The sequence below is a fragment of the Bufo gargarizans genome, chromosome 3 (genome assembly GCF_014858855.1).
Source record: "Bufo gargarizans isolate SCDJY-AF-19 chromosome 3, ASM1485885v1, whole genome shotgun sequence".
NCBI classification, from domain to species: domain Eukaryota; kingdom Metazoa; phylum Chordata; class Amphibia; order Anura; family Bufonidae; genus Bufo; species Bufo gargarizans.
Window position 1 is genome coordinate 281,353,581 of NC_058082.1, and position 13,503 is coordinate 281,367,083.

The 13,503-nt window shown below is 46.0% G+C and overlaps 1 protein-coding gene across 1 annotated transcript in view; it reads right to left on the reverse strand.

Annotated features, from left to right (window-relative positions):
* Positions 1-13,365, reverse strand: part of TXLNG (taxilin gamma) — a 52,704-nt gene extending 39,339 nt beyond the window's left edge. Inside the window, exon 1 of the mRNA XM_044286121.1 lies at positions 13,189-13,365. Coding sequence (XP_044142056.1) covers positions 13,189-13,257 — 69 coding nt within the window. The 5' untranslated portion in view covers positions 13,258-13,365. The remainder of the gene's footprint in view (positions 1-13,188) is intronic.
* Between the last annotated feature and the right edge of the window lie 138 nt (positions 13,366-13,503).

Here is a 13,503-nt window from a genome sequence, read left to right on the forward strand (position 1 = left end):
AAAAATATTCTAACAAAGATTCAGGCACAGAATTAATGTGCAATAAACAAGCTACAAGCAAAAACAACGGCCCCCAACAACAGAGTGAAAGACAGCAGCCCACGGCCAAATCTCTGTACTGGGAGGGGCGTGCGAGTCCTAAGTCCAAAGAAATAATGTTAACCACATGCTCAGTTTACACGATGCAGAATTACAACCGAAACGTCCTTCAAAAAACAGTGTCAAGAGCCCAAGTAGAGAAAGCAGTGGATATGTAAAGAGTCACTTCAGCTTATGGGTCTCTTCTACTTTATTAAGTAGTGGAGACGATCTCAAGACGACATGGTCTCCTGAATATGGACTCCAGCCTTTTGGAGACGATACATTAATCTGGAAAGACAGCATTTGCCGGAATTTTTGCACAAATGTAAAATGTGTCAATGGCTAAATCTGCTCAGGATTTTAATCGGGTCACACGTGACATAATTGCCATAAGTGTTTATTTAAACTAATTTATTTTGACTAATGTACTGCAGGAATGATGTACTATCCAACATGTCCAACTTTTTTTTATTTTTTTTTATTAAATACCATCTATCACTCAGCAGGTGGCAAACATAATCCTAAAACAAATAGATAGTCCTAACATCGACAGACTCCGCTAATTGATTATGTATATAGCCCGCTTTATAGTTAAAGGGGTTGTCCTATTACAACCACCTATACCCTATCCACAGGATAAGCGTCCGATTGTCAGCGGCCTGACCTTGGGGGCCGCTGCTGGTCAGGAAAGAACAGGAGCAGTGTTTCCCCACTTGAATGAGGCAGCAGGACACACATGTCCAACGCTCCATGGGACTGCTGGAGATGGCAGAGTACAAGAGCTTAGCTATCTACAATGGACCCATACAGTTGAATGGAGCAGGAGTGTGCATACGTGTCTGCATCTCCATTCAAACGGGAGAACATGCCCACAAGTCGGACCTCAGACAACCAGACATCTATGCCCTATAGTTGTTGGAATGGGAAAAAAATCCTTTAAAAAAGGAACACTCTGTGCAAAATGGATATAAACTGTAGCGTCTAGAAGACATTGGCATTCTCTCTTTTAAACAGGGCTTGTCACCACATTTGACATGTCTGTTTTAGTAACTACTCGGATTCCACATGAAACAATAATTATTCTCCCCCTATATGTGTACAGACAGATTTCCTAGATGTAATACATATCCGGCAGGCAGCATGTTTGTGTACGTGTGCATACATTTGCATCCCGTTTACATGTTGGCCTGAGATCTACCGGTGTAATTTAGGATAGTCAGTAGGTGTTACATGACATACATGTGCTTGGGTCAGCACACAGGACACATACATGAAATAATTATATAGTGGTGAGATCATGATTTTGTACAATAACTACCATGGTTGCCTGTCTGCAGGTGATGTTGCTAAATGCCTGCCCGTCTTTAGGTGATGCTGTCCTGTTGTTCATAAAGTTTAGTGTAAAAACAAAAAACAGAACTGTTCATACACTGACAGAAATAGGGTAGGTCGTAATACTGTGCATACTCTATGTTCTGCTCCTCCATACACTATTCACCTGTTTACTACTACCAGTAGGGGAGGGTCTCAGCAATAGGGATAGGATATGGGATAACATCTAATTACTGGAATACCTCTTTAACTATTTAAATATACTGTGCAAATACCCCTGAGGAGCCCAGACACAGGTTAAAAATAAGCCATATGCGGCATTGCTCCTGGTAAAATTATTCTCAGAGACAAGTAGTTGCTCCATGATGCCACCAGAAAAGGGCATGCTAGGCCGTCCGCTAAATTTGACAGGCAGGTATGAGTTCAGCGCTAGTGATCTCCAGCGATGAAGACAGGGATAAGAAAGCTGCACTGTCATACATTCGCTGCTGGGGCTTTCACATTTCATTAGGACACACGCGTATGACGAGCAGGGAATAACACAGGACTGAGTCACACACACTGCACAGTGCAATTACCAGATCTGACCTCAAACATCTTTAAACCAGGGTTTATTTTCCAAGTCATTTCCATTTAACGCTGCATATACTGCTGGAACAAAGCCAAATTCTGAGTGCTACACGCTTGTATGGACGAGGTGGTCACAGGTCAGATAATGGTGGGTTTTACGCTACCCTGGGTAGCATATTCTGAACATCTGCTGATATTCTTCAATGTAAATCACGTTGACTATGCATCCAAACTGTGCTGATGTGTTTACGCTACTTGTGCGTTTCCTGCCACCTCCACTGGGGACAGCAAGTAATAAAAATGTGTAATCTGTAAAGCACTGTGGAATATGTTGGCGCTATCAAGTAAAATAAATCTACCACCCTTGGTTGGGTTTTATACAATGTATTTAAAGAGCTTCTCCTGGAAGGAGGCTGAGGGAGCTCCTCGGCTCAGAGTTGTGAAGTAACTTGTCCTCCTGTGAGATTAGGACAGGTTTTGTATGTACTAATAGGACGGCGGCCATTTTATTTCTCCTAATGATTGCTCTTTAGACCAGACATGCTCAACCTGCAGTCCCCCAGATGTTGCAAAAAACTATAACTCTCACAATGCCCTGCTGTAGGCGGATAGCTATAGGCTGTTCAGGCAAGCTGGGAGTTGTAGTTTTGCAATAGCTGGAGGGCCGCAGGTTGAGCATGCCTGCTCTAGACAAAACAAGCTATTATAAGTAATTAAATGTATTTGGGAATGTATTAGTAATATTTAAGTATTTTTAGTCATTTTATTTTCTTAAATGGGTTATCCAAGACTATAAAATGATTCTACTACATTGATTCTACTTACCTGCCTCCCCTCGTCACTCCTGGTCCTTGCACTGCCACTGCAGCTTCTCCCCATGCGCGGATGAAAACATCCGATGTCGGGGAAGAGGAAGGGGAGCAGTCAATGGCAGACGGGGACGAGCCTCCCTAGCGTCACCCGAGATGCTAGGGAGGCTCGTCCAAGCCTGCCATTGGCTGCTTCCCTCCCCCTTCCCCGAATGTTTTCATCTGGGAATGGGGAGAAGCTGCGGTACGGGGAGCCAGGTAAGTATATTAATCATGAGGGGCCCGGGCATATAATAGTCTTGGATAACCCCTTTAAAAAGGGATTTGTCACGAGATATAACCCTATTAAGCTAGCTGACATTAGCACATCGCCTAACTAGCCTATTCCTACTTTTATCTATGCCCCCGTTACGCCAGAAATCTAACTTGTATAATATGCTTATTAGCCTTTAGGAGTTCCTGCTCCTAGAGGCTCTGTTCTCCCACCTTTGTCGCCTCCCTCCAAGTCCTGATAGACAGGGCCAGGCAGCGCTCGCATCTGTCTGCCAGCCCTGTGCTCTGGTGAAATCTCGCGCCGTTCAGTATTCGGCGCAGTGAAGGAAAGACGCTCTCAGGCTGCCAGCTTCCTCACCGCGCCTGCGCCGAATACTGAACAGCGCGAGATTTCACCAGAGCACAGGGCTGGCAGACAGAAGCAAGAGCTGCTTGGCCCTGTCTATCAGGACTTGGAGGGAGGCGACAAAGGTGGGAGAACGGAGCCTCTATGAGCAGGAACAACGCCCCCCCCCCTGCTCCTAAAGGCTAATTAGCATATTATACAAGTTAGATTTCTGGCGTAACAGGGGCATATATAAAAGTAGGAATAGGCTAGTTAGGTGTAGCTGACATTAGCACATCGCTAATGTCAGCTAAGTTAATAGGGTTAAATCAGGTGACAGAAACCCTTTAAGATAATAAATTTAAGATGTACTCCTTCTGGACAAAACTTGGCATGGGAAGATGTATGAACAAGGCTCTACATGTTTTTGGCTTCAGTTCATCTATATCTCCAGCTTCCTCCCACTAAGAACCCCATAAACCTGCGTGATGCACTGGGACATGTGGGTGGTAATATAATTAAGGACAAGTGGCTGGACTTGTATGTGGCTTCGAGAGCACTGCCATATGCTTGCACTTTCTATAAGACGCAGCACGGTCTGCCTTTGGCGGTGCTGGAGACTGAAGGGCTTTAATTTTTTTTGTCTATGACCCTTTGATTTGGGGCACAGAAGTGCACAACAAGTCAATCAGCTGCTAATTTATGTATTCTAAAAAAGGAGGTACCCTTAATGAATATTCATCCGCCGTTTGATCCAAGATACACAGATAAAAATCAGGGACTACATAGCATGGTGTTACATGAAGACTATAAGCTTCTTAGGCCTCATATACAGGTCAGTGAATCATGGGGGAGTGCTGTACGTGTTCTCCTCGCCAGCACACCAATCCATTGATTTGAATGTGTTTATTCGCACATGTTTGCTTTCCCACAGTGGGACAGTGATGAAACAACAGACATGCATTGCTTTGGTCCATGTTGCGTACCAAACACATCAATGGCTCTGTGTTGCGTCACTGGTAGGTGCTGCTGTAGAAATCCATTTTTCAGGCTAGCACTGCATGTGGATCACAGCTGTACTAGTAACAAAACCTCCTAACTGCTAACTGACTATATATGGCATGCATGCTGAAACGCGTAGAGCAGCATACTGTGGAAACTAGTGCAGGCACATCTTTAGCTCAGGTAGCAGCTATGAGCTTTTGTTACAGGTACCCCACTAGAACATTCCTGTACACAAAGTGGGCCGAGCGGACTATTTTTACCCCATCAGGACTTGCGGGGTCTGCTCTACTAAGGGTCCTAGTGACTGGTGGGATCCTAGGCTTCCATCATACTGAGGACCAACTTAATATTGGGTGCACTACAAACAACATCTGGAAGGTATGTATGTAGATCTCTATGGGCCGGATAAAATTGCACTGCCATTTATATGTATAGCAGTCCTGTATGTGTGTGAATACCCATACTTTTATTTTCTCAACTACAAAGCTAACCTTGCCTTTACAATAATGTGTATGAAGAAATACAAGTGTCAATGGTATATAATGAAGGCTATTTTCACACTCGCGTTTGGTGCGGACCCGTCATGGAGCTGCACAGACTGATCAGTTCAGATAATACAAATGTCTACACCCGTTCAGAACGGATCCGTTTGGATTATCTTTAACATAGCCAAAACGGATCCGTCTTGAACACCATTGAAAGTCAATGGAGGACGGATCCATTTTCTATTGTGCCAGATTGCGTCAGGGAAAACGGATCCGTCCCCATTGACTTACATTCTGTGTCAGGACGGATCCGTTTGGCTGAGTTTTGCTACAAGCAGCATTTTGGTGTCCGCCTCCAAAGCGGAATGGAGGCAAACTGATGCATTCAGAGCGGATCCTTTTCCATTTAGAATGCATTAAGACAAAACTGATCCGTTTTGGACCGCTCCTGATAGCCCCGAACGGTTCTCAAACTGAAAGCCAAAACGCCAGTGTGAAAGTAGACTAACACAATTATTACAATCCTGCCCGATACTAAATGGGTGGAAACTAAGGACAGAATAAGCCTGTAAACCGGTTAGGTAATCCTCCCTCTACACTAAATTACTTCCACGGTTTTATCCAGTGGATATATGATGACTTCTGAGCACCAGCTCTTCTGGTGTGGGTGTCTATGGGCACCCTATTTCAACCGCCTTGCTCACAACATGGGTATAAAGAACCTGTTTTCCAATCACCAGCGACGTGGTAGCATACCTGAACCATACCACTGTTAATACCACTGTTATATTTTGTGTTTTCAGCCGTTTTGATGATGCAAAGTACTTCTTTCACTGCTGTAATGCTGCCTTTACTCTGAGGAGTGGCATTTAGAAGTATTAAAGGGTTTTCAGGAACTTACATAACAGTTATGTGACTACGTAAAAGAACCGGGGACTGAGTGGATGAGCTTGGTGTCCGATGATACGTCACCCATGCTGCATTTTGTACATATAGCTTTTCATAGACTGGGCTGTATTGGTGATTTTATATTAAATGTACAAAAAAAAGAAAACAAAAACAAATTTACTTCAAGGAAAAAGTGTGGTCTCTCCTTAAGGGCTCATGCAAACGAACGTATTTTCTTTCAGTGTCTGTACTGTTTATTTTATTTTTTTGCGGACCGTATACGGAACCATTCATTTCAATGGGTCCGCAAATAAAAAAAATATATAAAAAAATAAAATAAATAAAAATACGTTACTCCCGTGCATTCCATTTCTGTATGCCCATTCCGCAAAAAGAAATAGAACATGTCCTATTGCTGTCTACATTACGGAAAATTATAAGACCGTTCTAGCAGGGGCCAGCTGTTCTGTTATACAAAATAAAGAATGTACATGGACATCATCCATATTTTTTGCGGATCCGTGTTTTGCGGACCACAAAATACATATGGTCATGTGCATGAGCCCTAATGCTGGAGACAGGCTGAATAGAAAGTCTAAGAGCCTCTCTGCAGCAGAAAGAAGTGAAGGCTCCGTGTCTTAAGTATGCAATATAAACATTAGTAGCCCATGAGGTGCCATGGATACACACTCATAGTAAATGTAAACGCTATGCCTATGGTAATCTATCAATTACAATCCGATAAAATATTACCAGACTGCATATAAACTATTAAAATATTTATTATATCCTTTAAAAAAAAATAAAAAATGCATACAAATAAGATAGGTGCAGGAAGGCGGTATCCACCAGAGTGCGCCCCCTCCTCAACCCCCCAGTATTAAAATCATTGGTGGCAGTGCCTAAAGGGTTCCCTCCACATTGGTGGCAGTGTCAGCTTCAGATTGGAGCCCCAGCAGTGTAATCCTGGGGCTCCGGTCAGTTACCATGGCAGCCAGGACGCTACTGAAGCCCTGGCTGCCATGGTCATCTTCCTGCTGCTGTGTGTACTATGCACAGGGCAGCAGGGACAGTGTGAGATCCTGTTTACTCTAATAGAGCTCTATTAGGCTGCTTTCACACTAGCGTTCGCTGGTCCGCTCGTGAGCTCCGTTTGAAGGAGCTCACGAGCGGACCCGAACGCAGCCGTCCAGCCCTGATGCAGTCTGAATGGAGGCGGATCCGCTCAGACTGCATCAGTCTGGCGGCGTTCAGCCTCCGCTCCGCTCGCCTCCGCACGGACAGGCGGACAGCTGAACGCTGCTTGCAGCGTTCGGGTGTCCGCCTGGCCGTGCGGATCCGTCCAGACTTTCAATGTAAGTCAATGGGGACGGATCCGTTTGAAGATGCCACAATGTGGCTCAATCTTCAAGCGGATCCGTCCCCCATTGACTTTACATTGAAAGTCTGGACGGATCCGTACTAGGCTATTTTCACACTTGCTGTTCTATGCTAAAAATAATGCAGACGGATCCGTACTGAACGGAGCCTCCGTCTGCATTATTATGAGCGGATCCGTTCAGAACGGATCCGCCCGAACGCTAGTGTGAAAGTAGCCTAAGGGTGAATAGGACAAGGGATGAAAAGATCCCAGGTTCTTGCCTAATAGGCTAATAGTTTACATATTTTACATATAAAACAAATAAACCAATAAATAAACATAAATCACTATCGCCATATCAAAAAAGTCCAAACTATTAAAATATTTACAAAAAAAAAAAAAATCTCCTATGTGGCGAACGTCGGAACCGAAAATAAAAATAAAGTAATTAAAACTGCGCGATTCACCATTTTTTTAAATGCGGAATGCACGCAGCTTTTTTTTTGTTAAATTTCTTTTCGTGTGGCATTGAATATCGTAATACTTTTTTATGGTATCGAAATAGAATCAAAATGTTTCTATCGCAACAACCCTAGTACACACCAGTATATGGCGGGTGAGCGATTTTATGGTAGCTTTTGCTGACAGAGGTCACATAAAAGTCTAGAATGCATTTGGGTCAGTGGTGAGAGGACGGGGCCTCTAGGTGCTGCAGCAGCGCCCCACTAGCACCTAGAGGCTCATTAGCCTATTATAAAAGTCATCATTTAGCGCAATCAGCGGCAGCAGGCAGATATAAGTCATACAGTTGTGTTCTGCTGACATTAGCGCATCGCTCATGTCAGCTACATAACCATTGTTCTGATGACAGAAACCCTTTAAAGCACGGCATGCTGCGAGTATGGCGCTTTCCATATTGCCAGCCTCCTGGGTACGTATATGCCAGGCTCTAGACAGGACAGAGAAGAGTTTGCTTAACGTCTCTTTACAAGGTTATTTAAAAAAAAAAAAAAAAAAAAACACATTGAACAAACCTCTCTGTTAACAGAGGTCAATATAAATTGCAGTAACCTTTGCCCCTGTCATAATGTTACCATGCCTCTTTAACCCTAAGTTCAGACCTGAGCGTCTTACAGCGCGTTCCTACGCGCTGTAAAACGCTCAACACAGAGAAACCAATGATTCCCTATGGGAATGGTTCTCACCTGGGCGTTTTACAGCGCGTACGATCGCGCTGTAAAACGCCCGACGCTCAAACAAGTACAGGAGCTTTTTTTGGCGCGTTTGACGCGCGTTTGGGCCATAGACTCTTTGGACAACACTTCTGTCAATCACCCAAACGCGCGTTCACTATTAAAAAAAACGCGCATAAAAACGCACGACAAAAACGTGCGTTTGAGAAACGCCTAGGTGTGAAACCAGGGTAAATGGGTATTCCCATCTGGGACTTATCTCTAAAATATGCAACCAGTTTCAGATAGGTGTGGGTCCCACTCCTGTTTCCAAAACGGGACCCCCAAAGTGAACAGAGAGCAGCCCCCCTTGGCTCACGGTAGGAGAGTCCAGAAAACCGCTATTTCCGGCAGCCCCATATCAGAGAACGGAGAGGTGGCCGCCCCCTTGCGTGGTGCGCTCTGCGTTCACTCACTCGACTATTTTCCGTACCCCCATAGCAAGGAATGGGAAGCGATATGCCAATGTCCCAGACGGGCCAACCCCTTTAATATAGGCATGGATATAAAGCCTCAGCTGTATCCAGCGTGGATATACAGAGACATTGACATTTGTGTTATAAAGCAGAAGAATTTTGTCCTTCAAGTCCCAACAGATCGGGGCGGGCAGTAATACCACGTAATCTGCGAGAGCCAGATGGTGCAGCAAATTAGGATTATCTAAGGGAATCCAACTAGCGGAGGACTTTAGATAGGTCATCCACTGTTCCCATAAAGAGCAGAGAAAACAAGCAGCACATTAGATAGCAGACGGTGGGGTATAAAGGAAAAGACAGCAATGGGCGGAATAAAACCCATGAAGGAAGTAATAAAGGCAAATAGCATTACGATTATAACACCTTGTATAGCCTTTCTAGGATTCGTCAGGAGAAACTACAACTAGCACTTCCCAGCAATACACATGGCCGCGGAAGGCCCCATACAGCTTCTACCGCACTACCGCTAAATTCACGTGGAAGTTTTCCCGGGAGGCCGCATGTCTAGCCATTAAGAACACCGGGATGAACATGTAACCTACGGAGAAAGGAAAGCGGACTCAACAGGAGACAACGGGTGGCCACAGCTGCTGGACCTCGGCAGACTGGACTCTGATGACACTTCTGTCTTCAAAAAGTCGCAATTGTGTACTTTTGCTACTTTTTGGTGTCATTGGCGCAAAATTTTATCAACTTTTTGCAATTTTACACCACTCACACTCCAGTTTTGTAAAGTGGGCACTGGTTATTAGGCTACTTCAACACTTGAGTTTTGTGCGGATCCGTCATGGATCTGCACAGACTGATCCGTTCAGATAATACAACCATCTGCATCCGTTCAGAACGGATCCGTTTGTATTAACTTTAAAGGGGTTCTGCACTTTCATTTAACTGATTATCTATCCTCTGGAGCCAAATGGATCCGTTCTTACACACAATGTAAGTCAGTGGGGACGGATCCGTTTTCTATGACACAAGTCTTGGCAATGTTAAAGGGGTTCTGCACTTTCATTTAACTGATGATATATCCTCTGGATAGATCATCAGCTTCTGATCGGCGGGGGTCCGACACCTGGGACCCCCGCCGACCAGCTGTTCGAGAAGGCAGCGGCGCTCTAGCGGCACCGCGGCCTTCTCACTGTTTACTGCCGGCCCACTGACGTCACGACTAGTATCAACTAGCGTGGGCGGCACTAAGCTCTGTTCACTTGAATGGACCTTAGCCCCGCCCAGGCCAGTTGATACAAGTCGTGACATCACTGGGCCGGCGGTAAACAGCGAGAAGGCCTTCTCAAACAGCTGATCGTCGGGGGTCCCGGGTGTTGGACCCCCGCCGATCAGAAGCTGATGATCTATCCAGAGGATACATCATCAGTTAAATGAAAGTGCAGAACCCCTTTAACATTGCCAAGACTTGTGTCATAGAAAACGGATCCGTCCCCACTGACTTACATTGTGTGTAAGAACGGATCCATTTGGCTCAGTTTCGTACAAGTCCCAGCTCACCTTCACATGGAAACAGATCCTCGCGGTGCACAAAAGGCCTGGAGAAAAGTGACTGAAGACCAATGTGAATGAGGTCCTGCACGTCAAGATGGACCCAATTAAAATATCAAACTCCAGCTTGAGTTAGGCCTCTTTCACACTTGCGTTGTCCGGATCCAGCGTGTACTCCACTTGCCGGAATTACACGCCAGATCCGGAAAAACGCAAGTGTACTGAAAGCATTTGAAGACTGACCCGTCTTCAAAATGCTTTCAGTGTTACTATGGCACCCAGGACGCTATTAAAGTCCTGGTTGCCATAGTAGGAGCGGGGGAGCGGTATACTTACCATCCGTGCGGCTCCCGGGGCGCTCCAGAGTGACGTCAGAGCGCCCCATGCGCATGCTCCCCCGCTCCACTTTACCATGGCTGCCAGGACTTTAGCGTCCCGGCAGCCATGGTAACCACTCTAAAAAAGCTAAACGTCATACCAGGCAATGCGCCGAAACGACGTTTAGCTTAAGGCCGGATCCGGATCAATGCCTTTCAATGGGCATTCATTCCGGATCCTGCCTTGCGGCAAGTCTTCAGTCTTTTTTGGCCGGAGCAAAAAGCGCAGCATGCTGCGGTATTTTCTCCGGCCAAAAAACGTTCTGTTCTGGAACTGAAGACATCCTGAACGGATTTCACTCCATTCAGAATGCATTAGGATAATCCTGATCAGGATTCTTCCTTCATAGAGCCCCGACGACGGAACTCTATGCCGGAAGAAAAGAACGCAGGTGTGAAAGAGCCCTTACAGAGCAGTCTTACGCATTTCATATTAAAGACTATACATCATGGCTTGGTTGATTTTATTTGGATCCTTCTTGACATGCTGGACCTTATTCACGTCATCAATTATGCTGCAGAATGTTGATTCCACAGCAAAACACAGGGTAGGGATTTACACTTTTCAACCCCATAGGAGAACATGGGAAGTGTATGTGGCGGATTTTCTGGCACATTTTTCCACCATGTCTGAAGGCACCCTCAAAAAGGAACAAGCCTAGGTCACAGGACAGCCCATTCTTACTGGTCATCCTGTCTGATCTGTGGCTGGTGGGATTAATCAGAAAAAAAAAATCCCATGGACGGCTCCTCGGGCTCAGACTGCTCTTAGGGTACTTTCACACTTGGAACTGCCTACTGGATCCGGAAATCCGTGCGCAAACGGATAGAAATTGTAGATGGATCCAGATCTGTCTAACAAATGCATTGAAACACCGGATTACATTTCAATGTAAAATAATGCCGGCAAGTGTTCTGGAATTTTGGACCTTAAAGGGGTTGTCCGCTTTTTACTACTGATGATTTATCGTCAAATCGGTGGGGGGGCGACCCCTGGCACCCCCATCGATAAGCTGGTTGAAGAGAAGACACTGCTTGTACGAGTGCTGCTTTTTCTGCACACTTTAGGCAACTTTCACACTAGTTAAAAACGCTTCCGTTACTGATAATACAACCGTCTGTATCCGTTCTGAACAGATCCGGTTGTATTATCTTTAACATAGCCAAGACGGATCAGTCATGAACTCCACTGAAAGTCAAAGGGGACGGATCCGTTTTCTGGTGTCAGAGAAAACGGATCCGTCCCCATTGACTTACATTGTGTGTCAGGACGGATCTGTCTGTGGCCGCACCACATCATGGACAGAAAACCGCTGCTTGCAATGTTATTCTGTCTCTGGTGCACTCCGTTTCGTTTAGTTTGTCCCCATTGACAATGAATTGGAACATATTGGAAGATTTTTCCCCTGTTGTTGAGCAAACTTGTGTTTTAAGTTCTGCGTCCAAAGTTCGGGTTATCAAAGAATCCTGTTAAGGATTCCAAATTCCGTTATGGCCCGTGGTAGTGGAATCCATAACGGGATTCTTCGATAACCCGAACTTTGGACGCAGAACTGAAAAAAACAAGTTCGCTCAACACTAATTGAGATCCTATGACTGATCTCAAATAGTGGAAAGCACAAGTGTGAACGTGGCCTTATCTGCCTGCCACAGCAACTGGCGTGGCGAGCAGTGTAATTACAAGTATGGTGCCCTCATTCACGTCTATGGGACGGCTCTGTAGTATTCACTTGAACAGGAAAGAGCCGTCCTATAGACGTAAATGGGGCCGCCATACTTGTAATGACACCAGAGCAGAGAAGGCTGTGCTTGTACGAGCGGTGTCTTCTCTTTAAACAGATGATGGGAGGGGGTGCAGGGAGTACAACCCTCACCAATCTGATAATCATGACCTAACCTGAGGATAGTTCATCAATAGTAAAAAGTGGACAACCCCTTTCCAACGCTCGTCTGTGAAGGGGGCCCTGTGGCGACTAGCTCTGTAGGGTTGCTTTTATTTTTTGACCAGCTGTCACTACCAAGCGGAGTCCCCTCCGTGTCCTAGGCTCTGTACGTCGGACTTGTACCCCTTTGATTACAAGATCCTACACATACAATATAAAATCCCATATGACCAGCCCCGTGCAGGCCCACCTAGCTGGGGGACAGTCCACCCATTACCACCATGGGACATCAAACATAAGTTCAGACTTCCCACCATGTTCCTTCTCAAAAGGATCTGGACTGAGGGTTCCAGTACCAGGGCTCAGCACTCACACTCACTGGTTGCATCACCCATAAACCATCACTCTATGGAGGGGGGAAAGGGTACTGTTAGCAGAGGCTGTGGGTCCCTGCCCTGCAGGAAAGTAGATGGAAGCCATGCCTGTCCCAGCACACCCGGAGAAGTATATGGAGGGAAGACGTGACAGGTGTGTGTACGCTGAGCGCCCTCGTGTGCAGAGCAGGAACACCGGGTCCTCCCCACCTGGACCGTACCTGCTCGGAGCCGTCCAGCCGTCCCGAACCCTCCGCTCCGTCACTTGCCGCCTCCACCTGGCACGACATGGTGTGACGCAGTCTTGGAAGTGCCGCGCTATCGACACCAGACAAGTCCCTTGCGCAGCGCTCTCACTCCGAACCCAGAGAGCCAGCAGCCAATCAGACCAAGGGCAACACAACAGAGCGCTGCAGCCTCTGCTCACGTGACCGCCCGGGCAGGAAGGCGGAAGCACTTTGGAGGCCATCTTTGAGTCAGGCAAACTGCGCTTGTTCGGATTCTACAGCTTACGCCGCGGGTTCATGTGTATATCT